Source organism: Lytechinus pictus, chromosome 5 (genome assembly GCF_037042905.1).
Source record: "Lytechinus pictus isolate F3 Inbred chromosome 5, Lp3.0, whole genome shotgun sequence".
Lineage (NCBI taxonomy): Eukaryota > Metazoa > Echinodermata > Echinoidea > Temnopleuroida > Toxopneustidae > Lytechinus > Lytechinus pictus.
The window spans coordinates 25,306,865-25,330,061 of NC_087249.1; the positions used below are offsets into that span (position 1 = coordinate 25,306,865).

The 23,197-nt window shown below is 36.1% G+C and overlaps 1 protein-coding gene across 1 annotated transcript; it reads right to left on the reverse strand.

Annotated features, from left to right (window-relative positions):
* Positions 1–2,350: 2,350 nt before the first annotated feature.
* LOC129261623 (small ribosomal subunit protein eS17-like) lies at positions 2,351–10,855 on the reverse strand. Its single transcript, XM_064100092.1, has 4 exons — positions 10,781–10,855; positions 8,617–8,768; positions 7,594–7,765; positions 2,351–2,704 (listed from the first exon to the last, which is right to left on the reverse strand). Exons 1-4 carry the CDS (start codon positions 10,781–10,783, stop codon positions 2,630–2,632), a joined length of 402 nt encoding a protein of 133 aa, XP_063956162.1. The 5' UTR covers positions 10,784–10,855; the 3' UTR covers positions 2,351–2,629.
* Between the last annotated feature and the right edge of the window lie 12,342 nt (positions 10,856–23,197).

Sequence of the window (23,197 nt, forward strand, 5' to 3'; positions counted from 1 at the left end):
TCCAACATTTCCTCTAACAACCATTTGGTCCAATCATGATCATCACTTTGTCTATTATCACCATTTCGTCTCATAACCAGTCTAATATTCTTTTTCATTCTTTTGCACAATTAACACTTAGTCCAATTCGACCAAATGCTATATGGACTAAATAGCTATTGGACCAACTGGTTATTAGACGAAATGGTGAGTGGATGAATTGGAAATTAGACCACATGAATAGTGGATTAACTAATGGTAGACCAAATGATAGTATATGAGTTGGCAATTGGACGAATTGGCATTAGACGAATTGGAAATAACCTGCCAGCAAGTGTGGAGCTACTGGTGGAGTTTGTGAGCGACCGTCTCTATATTTCTTCAAGTTTGGAAAATAAAAAGGGGAAAAGAAAGAAAAAGAGGAAAAGTATTTGGAAAGAAATGTCATGTAACTATATAATACCCCCATTGTTGATCTAAAATCTAATTCACTCTTTGGTATTCTAGGTGCTTTACACTAGAATATTTTATTTGAATTAGCCAAGGGAGAATTAACCATGAAATAATATTATCTATATTTTAAATTGATAGCAAATTTTATTAAGAGATATGACCCAGATAGGAAATAAGTAAAATAATGGATAGTACAAAGATCTGGGACCCGTTTCATAAAACTTATTATAGCAGTTTACAGCTATCAACATTTTTCAATTTAATTGGCTGATAGTAAAGTTGTTATAAAATTGTGCATCTGTTATAACAAATCTTTATAAAATGGGATCCTGACCCTACAGGGATACTGCACATACTGTTTATAGTCAAGGCCTATAATGAGCAAAATTTATTTACCTGGGGCCTGTTTCACAAAGGTTTAAGTATGACTTAAAACGCACTGAAATGCAACGCGCAATCTAATTGATCAATACGCAGTAGCGCGCGTCCTCTTTGCATGATCTGACAACTGCGGTTATGCCTTTTATACCTCATGTAACTCGTACTTAGATCTTTGTGAAACACCCCAAATCCTATTTTATAGGCACTTGTTGAAATAACAAATGCACAATTTCTCTCACAAATTTAATATCAGCAAATCAGATTGAATGATTTCCATAGATTTAACTGTTATTGCAAAATTTGTTTTATAATACGGACCCCAGCCCCCCCCCCCCTATAGTATCCCTTCATGTACACATCAAAGGAGTTATGACAGGTCAAATTCATGATCTTTTAGCAGTCTTTTGCAAGACAATACCTGTTAATTCATGGAAAGAGCATATAGATAGTTGAGCCTTATGAGGACTCCTAACCCTCCCTTTCACACACACACACACACTCCCTCACTCACACATCACAATGAAAACTTGGTATAGCAAAAAGTTCCTGATATTCAGACAATTAAGATGTATCTTTTTACATGAGATACAATTACATCATGTTTTTCAGCAAAAGATATTGCAGATCTTTCTCAATAGTTGCTCAAATGAGATTAACTTTTAGAAATGAAATTATGAAAAGGAGCCAGCCGAGTGCCTGTGTAGTTATACCAACTTTTCACTGTATTCACATACATTTCCCAAGATTTTGTTGTAGTTATTGCAAGTCACAAAGTATGAATCACATGTAAATTCTAATCATTCCACAATTCCATATACTGTACTGTCAACTTTGTTTTAGTCGCATCTACTGCAAATTATGAAACTTCCTCAACCCAGATCACAGTTTAGATGGAAAAGTGACCATCGTACCTGGTCTAATCACTCCAGATATCGACTCAATTGCGGAGTCCATTCTTACAAAATGTTGATTTGGACAATGGATATAGAGAAGAAAATCAGACAACACTAAAACAAAAAGCCCATCAAAATTGGATGTAGAATATAAAAGTTACGGCATTTTGAAGATTCACCTCTTTTCACAGAATGAGATGATCAGTTTGCAAATTTTTGTATCATATCATTTTTTACACAAAATATGGGGGCGAATCAATTTTCATAGTTTTGACGATAAAGAGGATATCTAATCAAATTACAGTAAATTATGATAATGAAGATTTACATGAGGAAGTATAGTTTTACATCATTGGAGCATATTGGTTTAATCATATTTCATATCATGAAATCCACATGAAATTATTGTTAAACCGTAATTAGTTCCCATATTTGAATTTCCCCTAATATGTGCCTACCACTGAATATTTTGTATAGTAAAACCTAGCTTTCTGTTTCACATCTTAGTTAAATGTTTGGTAAAATTTCAGCTTTAATGCCGGTATGATTTTCCTCTATTTATTCAAATCAACTTTTATCAGAGTGAACTCGACCTCAGAAGTCTAACCAAAACACAAATAAATAATAATTTCAACCCACAGTACTGCTGTTGAATAGTGTCACTTTATTACATGTGAGAATTCCATATTGATGCCATGGTAGATTCTTATCACAAAGTTCTTCATTTGTTCATGAACACCTTTAAGATGACAATGACATGGTGGAAACTACCGATGACAAAATGAGTTAGACGCTTTATCGCTTGGTATCTATCGGGTGTGCTGGGATGTGGAGTTTCATGGAGACGGCTTGCAGCAGTCCATGTTTGAGATTAGAAATGTTACTGTAGTTTGAGTAGCTAGCGATCGAGTGCAAGATGTATTTTACAGGCGAGGACCACGGAAGGGCATACCAGGGGCTGCTGGCTCGGTGACTTGAAGGTTAGTGATGTTGAAATCCTACATGAGAGGAAAACAAGAAAAAACCACCATAAAATATCACAGGCTGCATACATGTCCAGAGATGTTGATATAATTAAAAGTCTATAATATTTTAGTAATGGTTTGACCCTATCTAGGCCGGGGTATTTTGGGAGTTCATATGGCCGAGGGGGGAGGGGGGGGGGGCTCCCAGGCCCCCTTGAGATCTCGGCCGTTGCCCGCGCAATCGTGCCAAAAATTAGCACACAGGTTGTCTTGGACATAATCTACAAAACTCTATAGTAATTTATTTCATGCAAATTGCTATTAGGCGATTATGCTCATTTATGCATAATTAGTATGCGAAATCATACTTTTCCCTATAACTCCCTAAATAAAGCTCCAAATGTTCCAATTTTTGGTGTAAAAGCTCTTTTTGGTGTTCCTAGCAAGTGTACATGAAAAAATTGCGATATCAGATCAATTTCTTATGTATTTATTGTTTTTTGCAATTTCTTATGTATTTCTTTGTTTTTTTTACCCTTGGTTTTCCATTGTTTTTCAATGACAATTGTTGGGGACTCTTCTGAGACCATAAACAGCATAAAATAAATACATTTAGACCAGCAAAACTAAAAATAATCATACATTTATGATTTTGGGTTGAAAACACAATTTGCATTGACTGTTTACACAAAATCACGTTTTTGAGCAATTTTGGTCTGACATGCACTTACATTACATAATGTTGCATAATATCGCAACCGCATACCCGGGTGACGCAAAACTGGTCTCAAAAGTTGCGCAAGATTTGAAAGTAAAAAGTCAGCAAGCAGCGTGGTAAAAAACATTCGTGCGGCGAAAATATTGCACGAATCGTTGAGGGGGGAGGCCCCCCCCCCCGGCCTGGATAGGGTTAAAGAACTAAGGTGAGACATCTTTTTTTTAAATAAGAATTTTGATAGGGCATGAATAATTGACTCCCACATATCAAATTTGACATGCAACTGTGAATGGTTACCATAAGTATGGCCACATTAGTCCCGTTAAAATCAATGTAAATTTGGTTAATAATTATTTAGAACCAGGCAAATTTACAATTATTCCATGGGGCTAAATCTCTGGCCCCAAGGAACATACCAGAAAATAGTCTTTATTTAAAAGACAAGTCCACCCCAACAAAAAATTGATTTTGAATAAAAAGAGAAAAATCCAACAAGCATAACACTGAAAATTTCATCAAAATCGGATGTAAAATAAGAAAGTTATGACATTTTAAAGTTTCGCTTAATTTCACAAAACGGTAATATGCACATCCTGGTTGGTATGCAAATGAGGAGACTGATGACGTCACCCACTCATTATTTCTTTTGTATTTTATTATATGAAATATGAAATATTCTAATTTTCTCCTCATTGTCAAGTGAAACGGTGATCAATTCCTCCCTGAACATGTGGAATTAGCATTGTTTAATACTATATGACTCAGTCAAGTCGGTCCCTATGGTCAAATCTCTAAAAAATGAAATATTGTAAAATTCAAACAATAAAAAACAAAAGAAATAGTGAGTGATGGACATCATCGACTGACTCATTTGCATGTCACAGAATTGTGCATATCACTGTTTAGTGAAAAATAAGCGAAACTTTAAAATGCTATAACACTGGTGTACTGTGTGCCAAAAAAACTTCACAAGAAAATCATCTTTGATTTTAGTCTTGGAGAATCATGACCTCCAGTAAAATCTGGACAACATTACTAAAATACTTTTTCCCAAAAGACACATTTGGGCATTATCACGGTAACTGACGTTACATGGCACAATTTTACACACCTTTCATTGTGTGTATCTCTAAAACAACAAATGATGGGAGTTTGCTTTTGATAGAGTTGATAAAGTGAACCTTGCTGTATACTCTGATACTAAGTTTTTCAATGTAACCACATTTGTTACGGATCAGCAAGCAAAAATGTGTCGGTAACTGACGTTACGCAAAAAGGACATGCAATTTCAGGGTATTCAGTAAAATTGAAATATCTCATGTCCCTGAGTAGATAGAGTAATAATTTAAATATGTAAATATCCCTTCATTACTAGGTTAAGATGTGTCAAAATATTAAATAATTTGTTTTTGTCTTTTGGGGGCTATGATAATTTTTCCACGACAATGCTGGTAACTGACATTACGGTAACTGACGTTACACTTAATTTGCCATAGAGATAACACGTGGAAGTCAAATATGTGGAATCATTGCATTGTATCTTCTGTGCAGGGCTTCACATGAAAGTGAGCTTGATGTGGAAGTAGTTTCTGGGAACATTTCAATGAAAAAACTTTTTCTTTTTCTTAATTCATTTTCTTTGATTTGAACATTTTATTATTACTTATCAGTAACTGACATTACACATTAACATTTACCAGTGCCATATGATTTCCAAAGGCATAATTTTCTTGGTACTTATATGTAAGGCTTCTTAAAATCATAAAAGTTTCATAATATTTCACATTTTAAATCATCAAAGATAAAAAATGTATGTTTTACTTACTCGGGGGGGGGGGGGGGGGGTCATAGCAGCTACATGTATTCTTATAGTAATTTGATATTGCATTGATGTACACAATGATTTTTCTGACTATACACCCATTTACATATATTTATTAGTTTCATATTGACTTTTTACCTTTTCCTTCTCCAACCACCCCCTCCCCTCAAAAAAAGGCAAAATGAATAAGGGTCTCCTCCCCTAGGCTACCCCTCACCCGAATCTCATGTAGCCATGCAGTTTTATTGCTTTATATTCTGGTCAGTGCAAGCAATGCTTGTTCATATCTGTCGGCTTTAAATTTTCTTCATAATTTGTTTAAACATTCTCTTTGCTAATTTCTTTTTTAAGCTGTCAACTAAAAATAAACTTCCAGCTTCTAAACTGAAACTTAACTATTTGTAAATTAGAAAAAAAAAAGTTTTAGTAGGTCCATGCAACATTGATCAGAACTGTCAAATTTCACCCTTCATCTATACTTGTAAACCCAAAACAAAAATTGTATCACACATCTACACAACTAACAGGTATAAAAACCAGGAATTTACTTTTAGCCTGGTCGTGAAAAGAATCCTAGAAACTAAAAAAAGGGGCCCTGGAAACCCCCCTTCATCACAATGTAAAGCGTATTAAATGTTGCAGATTTAGGCAGTAGTAGGGACAGTGATTTTCCGCGATCGCGGAAAACGGACGGAATTCACGGAAAGGGCCTTTTGAAACGGAAAGTGGCATTTCAAACGGAAAATCACGGAAAACGTATTTTCCCTCAAAATACACAGAATAGCAACAGAAATTACTCCAAAATCACAACAAAATGAGAATATTAAATGGCCACAAAACCCCATAAAACACGATCTCACTTCGCTATTATCATGACAATTCACACATTGTGACTGCACTCGACATCAGCACACTCGATTGTACCCCGCACCCGTCCCGTATACCCGGTCCAGCGCGGCCGGCCGGGTTGGGCTTCACATGCACACATATCGTTCAACTACACGGTCGTGTGTTGCTGCCCTCTACGTTTGAAGATGTAACAGCACGATATCGTGGTCTTAAAATCCAAGATGGCGGATTGGCAAAAGCCGTTGACTGATGATAACGATGTCCAAAAAACCCCAAAATTATCGATGAAATATCATTTCACCGTGAAATAATGCTAATAATGTGAAAGGTGAGGATGTATGCATGCTAAATGGGTTTGTAAAAATATTTTATGCACCCGCATAGATCCGATTAGAACGGATTCTATTGTGTTGTTGGTACAGTAGCAGATACAAATTTTGACCAGTGCGATTCAATGTGCAAACAGAATTGTCACTTTTCCGTGTGTACAAAGTCTATGGGGAAACGGAATTTCCGTTTTCTGACATGCTGAAACGGAATTTGAGATTTTCTGAAACGGAAAAGGCAATTTTTTGAAACGGAAAATCACTGTCCCTACAGTAGGTTGGAAAGAGTACCCCTCCCCCGAAAAAAAAAATATTTGTCTGTTACAAACAACCAGGTATTTGGTAAGTACATGTACATATACAATTTCACAGTAATTTTTTTGCATGATGGGAATGCAACTTCCTTCATAATTTTATATAGTATACCTTGTGAACTATACCTTTTAAAAGTCAATAGCAGGCTCCTTCTGGTGTTAAATAACTAAGTGAGACTTAAATAACAAGTATACAATATTTCTTCACCATAAAATTTACAACATTTGCATTTCACTACTGGTAACCAACGTTTTATCATAGTAACTAACATTACATCTTGGTAACTGACATTACATTTTCCACTTGCTAACTGACGTTACACATATTCAATGGTACCCTATGACTTGATTGTTCATTGATTATTTTTAATTTTGGTGTAGAAGGGAGGGGTGTTACCTAAGGAGGAAATCTACCAAGTTTCATATAATATATCCTCTTTTCTGGGAAATGAGAAAAAAAGTCATATTTTTGGTATTACATACTTCATCAATATTTTTTTAACAGATAAATGAATTACTGGCGTTTCTTTCTATGGGATTTTATAAAGTGTTATTGTAGCAAACTAAATCACAGAGGAAAGCATCATGGTCAAACCTGTTCTTCAAAAATCTGTCAAAACAAAATATGTATCAATATACAATTTTCAACACTAATTTGTATCCATACTTTGGCGGCCATTTTGAAATAGAAAATGGCTGCCAGAGTCAGAAAAAAAATTGTCCCAGAAACTTCAGGTCTTGTATTATTAAAAAACATAAAGCATTTGACATGAATATCAATTTGATTTTTTTGCCTCTGTGTCCATCTGTGGTGAAAATGCCCATTTGCTGAACTATTGATTTGTTGAGAGCTTTTAGGACAGAAAAGGTATACCACATACAAAGCAATTTACCAGAAGTTTAAGCATGTCCTTGGTGTCGGGGTCAACCTCAATGATGTCCTGTTCCAAGGCGGAGACCTCAGGAACGTAGTTATCTCTCCTCTCACGCTCCTCTTCTTGCAGCTTGATGGAGATACCACGGACAGCACCTCTCTGGATACGCTTCATCAGATGTGTTACAAATCTGCAAGATGATATTGAATATAGACTTCTGAGTGAACGTCACACACATTGGAACTACACCCAAATCAGCTATTATTTGTTATAATTTGAATGTGAAGATATGAAAGAGTACCGTAAGGGTACTAGTATTCAACCCGTTTGGAGAGTTTCTTCAAATATACAGAAATATGGAATTTACCTGAATTTCAGACCTGTCTTATTTCCAAGAGCAAATGCTGGTTATTCTTTTCCCGTTATTTTTTTCTTCAACCCGTCAACTGCGTGCGCGGGCGATCGAATTTTACGGCGACGGTTTTTGGTACTGGTATTCAATCCGTCGGTACTAGTATTCAACCTAGTGATGAAAGATGGCCCTGTCTCTCAATCTGCCCTTGTCCCATCCGACTATGGACTAGACCATTTGAGATGAGACCAAACAGGGAATTAATCAAAGCCAGAGACTTCCATAGATCTAGATCTAATTTAGCAATCTAAACCCTTTTGAAATTTGCTATCAATCCTCACTAGGTTGAATACTAGTGCCATTCAGTGCAAAAGGCCATCGCCGCATAATTCGATCCTCCGCACATACAGTCGACAGATTGATAAAGAAAATACCGACAACAGATTACCCTGGAAATAACAAAGGTATGAAATTAAGATAAATTCCCTATTTTTAAATATTTTGGGGAATATGTCAAAATCTTTGAATTATGCCGGGTTGAATACTAGTGCCCATACGGTAATTCCTCTTTGCAATGGATCCTTTTCCCAATGACATTTTCCTAAATATCTGAACAGAATTGGGTTCATGATGATTATTTCCATCTCTCCATCTACAACTTTCATTCATCTCTAAGTAGATTTACCTACCCAGCAATCTGGTTTCGTAGACGCTTACTGGGGATGATAGCAATCTCCTCACATACTCTCTTGTTTGTGTGGAAATCAAGAGTAAGCCGGGTGTAGTACTTCTCAATGATCACCCGGGAGGCTTTCTTCACCGTCTTTGTCCTGACACGACCCTGCAAATTGTCAAGTAGGAAAGATAGCAAATAACAATTTTTTAAAATGCATTGAGTATTCAGGGGTTTGTCCAGATAGTGGTTGAGATTAGGGCAGAGTCATTATGCTTATTTGAAGAAAAAAAAAGTTTAAATGTTTAAAATAAATTGGGAGCTTATGTTTAACCTTTGTGCATAAGGGGAAAAAGGAAATCACTGCAAAACACCCTTACAAATACAATTGCCAAAATATTCCCAAATTCATATCATACCATCTTGAAATGAATCTAAAATGTAAATTTCAGTAATAAATAATTCTCATCTAAATGGAAAATTAAGTGAACTATGTAAAATTTCCGTCAAAAAGACGTAAGATTTTCATTTTCAAGTCTAGATCTATCATCTACAATACCAAAATTTATTTTGAGCACGAGGGGACATATAAAAATAAATCACACAGATTGGTATAATTTATTAAATTCAAATGCGCTTGCACTATACACTAGCGCATCTTTACTGAGATTTCTTAAAGAAAATTACAATACTCAGTCGCCATGCTCATGATTTACAGAATTGACATAAAATGGCGAGTAGAAACATTTTTTTTTCTTTATTAATTTATGTTTAGCTTCATTGGGGTATCTAAATAATAATATTGGATGACCAATTATCAGTAGAGGTGCACGGCCAATATGGGAGACTCTCCAATAGGGGAGACAATCTCCCACATTCGAGACTTGCTTTGCAAAAGGACAAAAGAAACACCAACAAAAGCATGATTTTTTCCACCCAATATTTTGTCTCGCTGAGTTCAGAAGCCCATTTGTTTTGTGTGTGATTGACAACAAAATTCCTTATCAAAACAAAAGTAGAAGGTGAATTTTTAAAGTAGACGGTGAAAAGGGGTAATTTTTCATGAGGAATCTGCTTATCACATTTTTATTTGCCGCCAAGGTAATCCTTTTGCAGCAAATGTAAACAAAGGAAATTGGTCTCCAAAACTGGAGACTGTCTCTGAAATTGGATACCCAAATTCTTTACAAAAGTCTCTGATATTGCCTTATTGGAGATAATCTCCAACAATGGAGACAGTCTCCAATATTGGCCGTGCGCCTCTAGGGCCTACTGATTGTGAAATGCGTAGAAATAGTAATTAGTTACTCGCTGAAGAACAATGTCAATAATACTGGATTCGTCTCTTGACTCATCCAAAGGCAATATTGCTCTTCAGCTCGTACAATATTTCTACGCATCCCACTCAACGACAAGGCCACCCAAAAATTCCCCAAATACCTATGTTATATTTATAACTTGTAATATTTTTATTGCCAACAGCAACAATTTTTTTAAATTTTGGATAAAATTAAAACACAAAAAAATGGGATGTAATTTTATTTTTTTCTGAAAATGAAGAGGCCTATGCCATGGAGTATGGCTATGCTATGGCACTTTTATTACTTAGTAATAGTAAATTATATTTACAGATGTGAATGTCACGACATTTCATTTTAGACCTTTTTTTGTCATTTTGTCATAGCCTGGGCTGTTCTGTTCAGACTTCAGCCTCAGGAAAGTACAGTACTGTGTCAGTAGCGTAGGCGTAGCTTTCCTCAGCTCAGTTTGGTTAGATGTCACTGTCTCACTGACGGAAACCATCACGATAATCTTGGGCCTTAACAATAATTCCCGACCGAACGATTTTCTTCAAATGGATATTAGAATATCTGTCCAAACAGTAATAACCCTGAAACTGGGGCACGTCTCGCGCGATCTCGTCTCCGAGGCCGAGCGATGACCAGGAGGCATAACACCATTTTCTATGTATGGGGCTGAATAATAACATTTCTGCACTTGGTAGCGACACACCTACACAATAATGAATATTTTCATTAACATTAAATAAAACGATGACAAAGGCAGGATAAAAGGGTATTTGAAATATCGATTGATATTTCAGTACTAAATGAAAAAATGTGGACTGTCAGCATAATTCTGATTACAAGGATATATTTTCGGAACTCATTTCCACTGACCATTTTGATAACAGCGTTGAAGCAAGAGACTTTTCAACGTAGATGGCGATATGAAAAAAACTTCTAGTGCTGGCTATCGGCGCGCGAGAGATCGCGAGGCTCGACAGTCGAGGGAGCGAGATACAGTGGAACAGGAAAAAAAAATCGAAGATATTCAAATTCAACAAAACGTACTAGTATTTGACCAAAAAAAACCCGAAGTAAATTCGGGGAGGGAATGGTAGTATGAAAGGTGTCTGATTACTCTACTTTTCTACACATATTTTTTTATTTTTCTACACATATTTTTTTTCTTCATTTCTCTCACAGCATGATGAATTTGACATGACAATAATCAGTTCACTTCAATTTTAGTGTTTTCTCTCAGCCTGAGCATAAAAATGATATAGTAGGCCAATAAAATACAGGAATGACAAATAATATTTACTCAAGAAAAATGGAAACTACAGAAAAGTTTACTTAAAAAAATTGTGAATTTTAGTTTCTATATAATAAATTAAAAGTAATTGTATAATAACAGCATTGCAGGGAGTGCGCGGAACGGTTTTCAAAGTGGGGGGGGGGGGGGCTGATCGAGCCAAAAGTGGGGGGCTGACCAGGCAAAAAATCATAATTATAATTATGGTAATTTTTACATTTTCGTAGACGGTTTTGGAAAAAAAGTGGGGGGCTGAAGCCCCCAGCCCCCCCCCCCCCCCGCTTCCGAGGCCCCTGTTCTGAGCGGCTATAGCAATATTATCGTTGTCCTGTACAAAATCAATTAATTAAGCAATATAAAAGACCAACAAGTACATTTTTTAATTAGTTTTTTATTTAGGGGAGTAGATCTGAGAGATTTTTTATTATTTTGAATCAGCGAAATATGCATCCTGTTAAATATAAAATGTTTCAAGCTCGCGCGCCTTACGTGCTTGTATAGTTGATTTATTACCATAAGCACTTTTCATTTTCATTCACATTAATTTTGTTAGTTTATAATTACGCATCCTCAGTGTTCATGGTTGATAAAATTAAGGTGCTTAATTATTCCCGGTTTTCTCTAAAAAAAAGTTTTAGCTCGAGCTTCGCGTTCGATAATTTTTGGTTGAGTCAATATACCTTTATACCTTTATTACAAACGTGCAAAACTTTCCAGTTTCTCGTAAGTTTTTTAGATATGTACTTCGCATTCACATTATTTGTTAGTCGATCCCTCCATTCTCTCAGAATTTTATTTTATCATGTTTATGATATTTTGCTTATAATACTCTGTTTTATTTTACTTATAAATAAATATCATATACTGTACATGCCTCAATTTATATTGTCTGTATAAGTTCGTTGTAATTATTACGACCACTTTACTTTATTCTGTTGAAAATGAAATAATTGAAATTGAATTTAATTTAATTTATTTCGAAAGATACCCATCCCAGTTTTCATGATTACAAAGAGTCAACAGAATGTTCCGTTTTAGGTCTTAATCTCACGCTTCGCGCTAGCTCTCAATAATTGTTCATAAGATACATTTCCTGTTCTTTATCAAAAACATATGCTTAAACTGTCATGTTCATGCCTACAAACAAAAATGGTTATAGAATGTCGAGTTTCCAGTTCGGAATATCATTTTTTTTAAATAAATACCCAGCATACTGTTTATGGTTACAAATGATGTCGGAAATCAACAATAGGCCTATCAGCTCGCGCATCGATCGCACTCATCATTTGTTTGGTAACTTATTTATCCTCCTCCTGAGTCCCTGCACACTTTCCTAGTAGGCCTCATAGAGGTGGATAAAATAACACTTCTATGGTAGACTTTCATTAAAAAAAAATGAACATTAATGCATGTTGAATTTCCTATTACATAATCACATGTAAAAAGGCAATTGAAGACCACTTTTTTAATGTGTTCATGAAGAAAAAAAATCCATGAATATATAAATGTAACTTAAAAAAAAAAAGATAAATGCTCGCGCGAAGCGCAAGTGATTTTCTGTTTTCTGTATTAAGCATTTGGGGTTTCAATTTAGTTTAATTTCGATCATCAGAGTAGGCCCTACTAGAACGTGAGCGGGAGCTGTAGTTGATTTGCAATAGCCTTCAATTATATTATTGATAACCTCTTGGGAATAATGCAATCTCGAAGGCAATCGACTCAATCAGCTCATCAGCATGATCAGTGGCGTAGCTGGGATTTAATTCAATTCATTTAAATTTGTTTTATTTCATTTTAACAGAACAAAGTAGAGTAATCGAAAATAATAACAATGACAGTTGCAAATGAAACTTGTACAAACAATATATATTGAGGTATGCACAATACATGATATTTTCTATAAGGTAAACAAAACAAGTATAAGCAAATTACCATAAAAATTATAAAGATCTGAGAAAATTAATGGAGGGTTCCACTTAAAAGCGAATATTTTCATGCTTTTGTGTAAGTTAAAAATATCCATATCCAGCTCTCGCCAATGGGGACTGGGTTCAGTGGCGTAACTACGGGGGCATGGGGGGCACGTGCCCCCCCCCCCAATCGGCTAGCCAAAAAAAGGGGGAAAATTAGAAAAAGAGGGAGAAAATAAGAAACGAAACGTAGTGGGAAAGAAGAAATTATTGTTCTTTATAGTTATAATTATAATTATGTTATGTTTTATTACACAAGAAACGTTTTTTCATAACTTTATGAAACATAATGTCTTCATTGTTCCTGGTGCTCGCATTGAGATATATAATCCTGTTGTACTAAAACCTCCGGTTTTCAAGTCAATATACACCAAATATATTTCCTCGCACTTCGAGTTATTATTGTTTTATGTAGTATCATATGCTTCTTCTTCATGACTACTTAAAGTGATTTCCCAAATTTAAGGTCTTAATATAAAACATTTCCTATTCTGTGCTTACGTTAGCATTAGTGGATTGGGGATATACGTCTGTTCTTCATGAATTCCTAAAATCAGTCCTTTATGTCCCTTTTTCTAATCTGAATATCAAAAATTTTCAGCTCGAGCGTAGCGCTCGCATCATTTGGTTAGTGAAATACGTATGGTCTGAGTGAATTCCTACAAACAAGCCTTAAAATTCCCCTCTTCAGGTCTGAATTTCCTAAATTTTCAGCTCGCGCTTCGCGCTCGCAATATTTGATATGTGAGATGCGTATCTTAATCATGATTACTATTCCTGCAAGTGTTTCATGTGTTTAGATGTAATTCTAACAAATCAGCAAGCGCTTGGCACTCGCATTAGATGACCTTGGTGAGATATGTATGCTCTTAATAGATTCCTAAAATATAGTCCTTAAAATGTCCCTCTTTGGGGTTAATATATAAAAAAAAATCAGCTCGCGCTTCGCGCTTGCATTGTTTGTTAAGCGAGACAGTTACGTATCATGATTAGAAAAATTTGCTTATAATGTCCCTTTTTAGGTCTGAATATCCAAAATTTTCAGCTCGCGCTTCGCGCTCGCATTATTTGATCAGTAACATTCATATCCGTTTAATGGCACTGTCTTTAAGATGTCTCTATAGGGTTAGTATACTTAGCAACTGAGCGCGCTCACTAAGTGACTCAAAAATTTTGCTGGTGCCCCCCAATGCCGTAACCTACGGTACGCCACTGGCTGGGGTGGAAGTTAGCAGAAAAATATTTTCATTCACATTTTTCCCGATTGGCCGCAAAAGCTGATTTTTTGGGGGGATATTCTTCTCAAAAGTCTTATGTTTTAACTATTTGTTTTTATACGCAAGATATCAAGATATAAGGCATAAAGAAATAACGCGAGCGCGAATCACGACCTAATGGTTTCATGTATAATGATAACAAAAATAATATTCTAAGAAATTGTTTATAATCATGAATAAGATGGGCATGTAACTAAATGATTAATGCGAGCGCGAAGAGCGAGCCAAAATTTCAATACACTGTACTGAAAAGGTGCAGTTTGCAGTGACTCATGAAGAATATATTGCGAGCACCGCGAGCTGAAAATGTTACTGACCTAATAGAGGCATTTTAAGGACAGTGCCATTAAACGGATATGTATCTGACTGATAAAATTATGCGAGCGCGAAGCGCGAGCTGAAATTTTTTATATTCAGACCTAAAAAGGGACATTATAAGCAATTTTTTGTAATAATGATACGTACAACATGTCTCGCTAAATAAACAATGCGAGCGCGAAGCGCGAGCTGAAATTTGTGTATTATATTGACACCAATTAAGCATGGACATTAAGGACTATATTTTAGGAATCCATTAGTAGTATACATATCTGACCATACTCATCTGATACGAGTGCCAAGCGCTTGCTGATTTGTTAGAATCTACATACATGAAGCAATTGTAGTCATTGTAATCATGATTAACATACGCATCTCACTAATCAAATATTGCGAGCGCGAAGTGCGAGCTGAAAATTTAAGAAATTCAGACCTGAAGAGGGCATTCTAAGGCTTTTTTTGTAGGAATTCACTAAGACTGTACGTATTTCACTAATCAAATAATGCGAGCGCGAAGCGCAAGCTTAAATTTTTGATATTCGGATAAAAAAAGGGACATTTTAAGGACTGATATTGGAATTCATGAAGAGAAGACATATCTCACTAATCCACTAATGCAAACGTAAGCACGGACAGGAAATGTTATATTGAGACCTTAAAATGGGGCAATCACTTTAAATAGTCATGAAAAAGAAGCACATGTCACTACATAAGACAGTACGAAGTGCGGGGAAATATATATGTGAATATTGACTTGAAAACGGGCCGGGAGGTTTTAGTACAACAGTATTATATATCTCGTTATATTGACTTTATTCAAAAGTTCAGCTCCCTGTTCAATGATTCCTTTCCCCTTGTAAAACCTAAAAATTGCTGAGGTATTCAATAGATATTTTATCAATATTGGAAAGGGAACACAAGAAAAATTCAAATTTCTTCATCGCATTTTTGTGATTATTACTTATGTAACCATGTACCACTATTACTATGTACCACTATATCACTATTTCTTAATCCAACGTCGAATACCGAAATACTTAATGTTCTTTCGTCCATAACATCATCAGTTGCTCCGGGATCTGATTCAATAGGAGCTCGTGTTGTCAAGGAATGCATTCACACTATTATCAATCCTCTCCTTTACATCCACTTTCTCAGGGTATTGTTCCCGGCAAACTTAAAACAGCTGAGGTAATTCCAATTTACAAAAAGGGCGACAAACATGACATTACTAACTACAGACCAATTGCATTATTGCCCATTTTCTCCAAATTGTTAGAAAAAATAGTTCACAGTAGACTTTACTAATTTCTTTCAATGAATAACATTTTAATACCCCCCAACAGCTAGTTTGGATTCCGGAAGAATTTCTCAACCGATCTCGATGTACTGAATCTATTTAATGTGATATCTGATAAAATAGACAATGGAAATTACTGCCGAAGTGTTTTTATGGACCTATCTTTGACACCTTTGACACCATTGATCACCACATTTTGTAAAAAAAAAAAAAAAAAGAATTTTATGGGATCAGAGGGGTCCCACTCCAATGGTTTTATATTACTTATCACACAAAAACCAATATGTGGTGATCGATGGTGTCAGATCCCATTTTAGTAATGTATCATGTGGAATTCCACAAGGATCTGTATAAGGCCCACTGCTTTTTCTTGTTTACATAAATGAAATTATTAATTGTTCTCCGAGTTTTTACTTTTCTCTGTTTGCTGATGATACCACTGTTTCAATATCACCTAAAAACATACATCATAGCAAATATTGAATTGGATAAATTAGACAAATGGTTTGCTTGCAACAAGACCAAATACATGATTTTTCGAACAAAAGGAAGGAATGTCCCATTTAATCTTCCTGATGTTCACATTGGTGGTAATCCTATCACACGGGTTGACAATATACAATTCCTTGGTGTAACTTTAAACGAACATCTCTCTTGGAAATATCATATTATTTCTATTAGTACAAAGATATCAAGATGCATCGGTGTTCTGTCCAAGTTACGACAATATGTTCCTAAATCAATTTTGATTACTTTAGCATCATACTACTCCATTTGAATTATTGCAATGTCATGAATGTTGTCTGGACCTACCTCATACAAAGCCTCTATTTTCTCAACTGAACATAATGTCATTATAGGACTTGATATCATTTAATTCCTTCGTATTATGCATATGCTAAAATCTTGCCTCCCCAATTTCAATTACATTTTTGTCCAAAACTCTGCCATACACTCTCATTATACTCGTCAAAGCAATCAAATTTATCTACCCTTAGTTCGATCAACTATATCTTTAAATTCCTTTAAAACTTGTTTTCCTAAGTTTAGGAATAACCTCCCCTCTGATATCAACTCTCTGTAGATTCAAGAGACTTATAAAAAAATTATTAACCTGTGTTAAAAAAAAACTTCAGTCAATTATTTGTTTTTATCTCATTGAAAGTCCCCCTCCTTTTTTGGGGCTGTTGCATCGGTGTACTTATAGTGTAATTATCATTATTATTGTATATTTTTAGTGTACATTTTTATCTCGGTGGCCCCTTTTTATAAGCTCTGCTTTCTCCGGGCCGGGGTCACCAAACAATCATTCTGTTGTTTTTTTTGTTTTTTTTTGCTATATATTCTGCTTGTACTTGTATATACATGTAGTTATCTATATTGGTATGTATCTGTGCAATCATTTGTACCTGATGATGATTGATTGAATAAATAAATTGAATTGAATACAGACAATGCGAGCACCAGAAACAATAAAGACATAGGCCCTGAGCAAAATTATGTTTCATAAAGTTATGGAAAAAAGTTTCTTATGTAATATAACATTATATAATTATAATTAACAATAATTTCTTTCTCACTATGTTTCTCTTCCTTTCTCCCTCTTTTTCTCCTTTCCCCCGTTTTTTGCAAGCCGATTGGGGGGCACGTGCCTCCCCATGCCCCCCGTAGTTACGCCACTAAATGAAACTCACTTTTAATATGGCATTTGAGAGAAAAGACAATTAGAGCATCTATTAACATCATAATATAGACATCATAATTTGAAACAAAATTTTGATAGACTTTTCAAAACTGTCCCTTTTTTATACGCACTGTATAGGTTTTATGAAATGCCTTATCTTGACTTTTTGTAAGAATAAATTATTTAAAACTACCCTCTTAACTCCCCACCCCCCCCCCCCAAAAAAAAGTGGAAATAGTGGCGGGTGTCAAAAGCATCATGTGGGTATTCGCACTTCAAAACTTTGATTTTTTTAAATCGTTCAGCTGTGATGGAAGTTTCGGATGATTTTTATTTCGAACAATAGTAGATTATCATTATCATTTATTATTATTATTAAGTTGGATTGCTCGCATGCTGTGATTCTGTGATTCTGTGATGTCCTTTCGTTGATATCTATCATAGTATCTCCCCGGAGTTTCCATGGAATAAGACATTTCCATGGGTGGTATCTTAATAAATCTATATTACGTATTGAAAATTTAGTATACAAACATGAAGTGGGATGTGGAGATCTTGCCCGCCTCCCCCCAATTGAATAATTATGCCCATTTAAAATAGTTTCCTTGTAATCATCGAGAATGAAAGCCTTTTATTTTTAAATCTTACTCAGTCTCTGCCGCGTATAAAGCCTAAAATAGGCCCATTATGTAAAATACTCCTTCTTTCAAACCTTATAAAAAAATATTCCAAAATCAAGGAGATGACAGAATTTAATTAGCTTTCTATAGGTTTTAACCTCTTCCCAAATGAGACTTCCAAGTAACTCCAATGGTCACGCACTGTGTACAACCATATCGCCCAAACAAAAATAATTGAAAAAGCTCGGGATCTCTGCTCACTCGCAACTATCCGGTACAGTACCCGCTCGACTATCATCGTTAAAACGCTAAATTTCCCCTTTTTAGTTGCAATATCCTCGCTCGTAAAATTCGCTTACCTATACGCATTCATAAGAGTCTCTCATTTTCATAAGGGGGAGGGGTGAACTATTTCACTGCCTATTATAGCTGCAGAAAAGTTGCAAAGTAAATCATTTTCTTAGGAAGAAAAACAAAAATCATCACAGTTACCACTTACCCCGGGATAGATAAATATAATTATACAGTAAAAAAAAAAAAAAAAAAAAACATGTTGTTTACGCGCGCGCCTGTCACTCTATAACAAGTTGTTTAAACTTTTTTTGTAATTATTTAAACTTTTTAATCTATTTGCTTAAAAAGTTTAAACAGTAGTTGTTAGAGTAATCGACAGGCTTAACCCTAAATGGACTGGGCTATTTGAGATGTATTGAGGACGGGGGGGGGGGGCGCTGGCCCCCCCCCCCTTCTGATCTCGGCCGCCGTTCGCGCAAAGGCGCCGAAATTTTGGCTCAGTGGTAGAGCGTCCGCCTCATGAACGGGAGGTCGTGGGTTCGATCCCCGGCCGAGTCATACCAAAGACTTATAAAAATGGGACCTTCTGCCTTCTTGCTTTGCGCTCAGCAGTTAGACCGGAGAAGGGTAATAAAAAATTATGTTATGCAGGGCCCGCTGGAAGAGCAGTCTTATGATTGAAGTGGCTACCCTGGGTAAATAAAACGTTATTATTATTATTATTAAATTTGGCACGCACATTCTTTACCACATAAACCACAAGCCAGTATTAAAACATCTGAAAATAACATTTGTTATTTATTATGAATAAAATATGCAAATTAATTTATTCATGAAAAATATTATTTGCATATTTAAAACCCAATTTTACTTCAAATTTTCTTCTTTTTTTACATGTCATCTTTGTAATCTAATTTAAAGGTTTCCACGAGGAAAAATTGCGATTTTTGTTATTGCGAAATGACAGCATAACTTAGAAAAATCTTTGTAATCTAATTTAAAGGTTTCCACACTGAGAAAAATTGCGAAAGTTCTATCAAAATGTCACCTATTTTGCAAAGTTTGAAAATCTATGTTTTCTGCAGATGAGGTGTAAATTAATTCCAAGGATTATGCATATTCAAATTTTAACGGAAACTACTCAGTTATATATCTTTTTTTTATAGACATGGTCCATTTCAATATATCAATTCGGGTCTTGTGAGAAATCAAAGTGTAGTGAAAAAATGTAAATATGTGGAAATCTTTGGCATCCCGTGTTGACTGGTAATCATTCTCTCACTTTTTGTCTCACCTGCATAGCAGAGTGAGACTATAGGCGCCGCTTTTCCGACGGCGGCGGCGGCGTCAAATCTTAACCGAAGGTTAAGTTTTTGAAATGACAGCATAACTTAGAAAGTATATGGACCTAGTTCATGAAACTTGGCCATATAAGATTAATCAAGTATTACTGAACATCCTGCCTGAGTTTCAGGTCACATGACTAAGGTCAAAGGTCATTTAGGTTTAATGAACTTAGACCATGTTGTGGGAATCAACATCAAAATCTTAACCTAAAGTTAAGTTTTTGAAATATCATCATAACTTAGAAAATATATGGAGCTGACCAAGGTCAAAGGTCATTTAGGGTCAATGAACTTTTGCCAAATTGGGGGTATTTGTTGAATTACCATCATAACTTTGACAATTTATTGGTATAGTTCATAAAACTTGGACATAAGAGTAATCAAGTATCAATGAACATAGCATGCGCATTTCAGGTCACATGACCAAGGTCAAAGGTCAATGGATTTTGGCCATGTTGGGGGTATTTGTTGAATTACCATCATAACTCTGTGAGTATATTATTGCAGTGGCGTAACAGGCGGGTGGAGGGTGGCAATTAGCTGCCCCCCCCCCCCCCCGGCGGATTTCACCGGGAAAATAAAAAAAAAAGGAAAAAGAAAAAAGGGAGGGAGAAAGAAAGAAAGAAAGAAAGGGAAAAGGGGAAGGAAAGGGGGAAAAGAAAGTAGGAAAACGAAAGGGAAAAGTGAAAAGAAAACTAAGAAAAATATTTTTTCAATGGAAAAGGAAGGAAAGCGGGACAATGTACTGTAGAACATTTGAAAAAGAACAAATCATTCCGAAATAGGACTATGTAATGCAATAGCATGATGGGAAATAAATTTGATTCATTACGCAACTGTGGGTTAAATAAGTGTGTTGTGTAAAAGCTATATATTCTGTATATACCCGTGATTTGATTAAAATAGCGGCAGTCTGCGAGGTTTAAATGGCCTCTGTGCTGATACCAAGTAGTTCCGGGGGCTCCGCCCCGGACCCAACCGCACAGCACTGCCGTATATGAGTATGGAAGGGTTGGGCTAGCTAGTCTGCTATGCATACTCTGAATGGCTCGTGAGGTGGAGTGCTGGTTTGCGAATGTGGGTCTACATTTGTAGACTAGGGTTGGGCCATGGCCCCCAAAAGTTCTACAAACAATAACAACAAAAAGGAGGAAAGAAAAGCAAAGGAAAAGTGTAGGATATGATTTTATTTACTGAAAAGTGTCAATTAAAAAATATCTCAAATTTAGATTCTTATTTTGATTAAAATAGCGGCAATCTGCGAGGTTTAGATGGCTTTGATATCAAGAAGTTCCGGGGGCTCCGCCTCGATCGGACCCAACTGCACAGCACTGCCGTATATGGAAGGGTTGGGCCATGGCCCCCAAAAGTTCTACAAACAAGAACAACAAAAGGAGGAAAGAAAAGCAAAGGAAACTGAAGTGTACTTAGGATATGATTTTATTTACTGAATATAATGTTTAAAAATATCTCATAGTTAGCTTCTCATGAAAAGTTGATTTTTTTCTCGCTCGCTTCGCTTACTCGGGGCTTATATTAAGCAGCTTTTTAGCACATGTGGCATACTGCACCCCTCGTTCTTTTGTTTACTCTTCACGCTACTGCCGCAAAGAATCCTGTTCACAATGGCATACAGACCACAAAAAAAGGAATGGAAACTGTCGAGAGAAGAGTGAAATATATCATTTTCTTTATATCATGTCAAAATCTAGCACAAAATTTGATTGTTGTAATAAAAAGGTCAACATTTTTGCTCCCTCGCTTCGCTCGCTCGCAATAAAAAAAAAGATAAATTCTGCCCGATACGCAATATCTGGCCCTCTCAAAATAGTCGCCAAATTACACCATTACGCCAGTTCATACCATGATATGACCGGGAAATTTCTGGCTCTGGCCACCGACCCAGGCCGGTACGCCGCTGTATTAATTAGTTCATAAACTTGGACCCCTGGACATAAGAGTCCCCAAATATCACTGAACATCTCATGTTAGTTACAGGTCACATGACCAAAGTCAAAGGTCATTGAACTTTTGCCATTTTAGAGGTAATTATTAGATTGCTGTCATAACTTTCAAAGTTTATAGATATATAAAATGTGGACATAGGGGTAATCATAATGGCAAGTTTTAGGTCACATATGATCAAGGTCAAATGTCAATGAACGGAGTACTGTATCATGATATGAATGGGTTTTTTTTGTGAATAATTGTTTTATAGTAGTTTTCAAAGTCAGCACTGCTGCGTGCTATATTGAATCTCGTGATGCAGGTGAGACCGCCAGAGGCATTCCACTTGTTATATTTCTTATTTGTTATATATTTTTTTCTTTGCTCTTATTTATTGTTGTTATTTATGTTCTAACTTCAAAATCTAAATTCACAAATTTGATTCAAATTGTCATATTTGACTATCAAACGAACATAGTTATATGATTCCAAAGGATACCAATATAATTTTTCTTATAGGCCTAACATGTTTGCATACAATGTGTGTCTGTACATCGTTTACATGCAGCTAGGGGCTTAGGAACGGTTTTCAAAGGGGGGGGCTGAGCCAAAAGTAGGGGGGCTGACCAAAAAAAGATCACAATCATATGGTCATTTTTACGTTTTTGTACACAGTTTTGGACAAAAGTGGGGGGGGGGGCTGTAAGAGACAATTCCAGGCCCACTCGACCAAAAAAGTGGTAGGGGTGTGCCGCGGGCGAGGCAAAAAACGGGGGCCTTGGAGCGGGCTTATTGTAAAAAAGGAGGGTCCTCGGAACGGGCTTCGGAACTACAAATTTTTGTGAAAACGGGGGTCCTCGGAACGGATCTCCGTATCTCTGTGAGTGCGTATGCATCCCATGCATCCCTATGGAACGGGCAATCGTGCAGGACGCAGCTAGCGCGGCCTCCGCCGGGTGCGCTCGCGCTTAGGCGATGGTCGAAAAGCGCTCTACGGCCGCTTTTCACCAAAATTGTAGCAGATCAATGCGACCGGAACGGCGTAACGAAAAAATATGCGAAGCTTTGGAGCGGATTTCTTTCTTCTTTTTTTTCTCGATAAGAAGGAAATGCTATGCCTTGGAGCGGCTTTCTTTGTTCTTTTTCTCAATAAGACAAAAATGCTATGCCTTGGAACGGAAATTTGAGTGTAAAAATGGGGGTCCCCTCCGCGGCACATACCCACTATGCATTATATACTGAG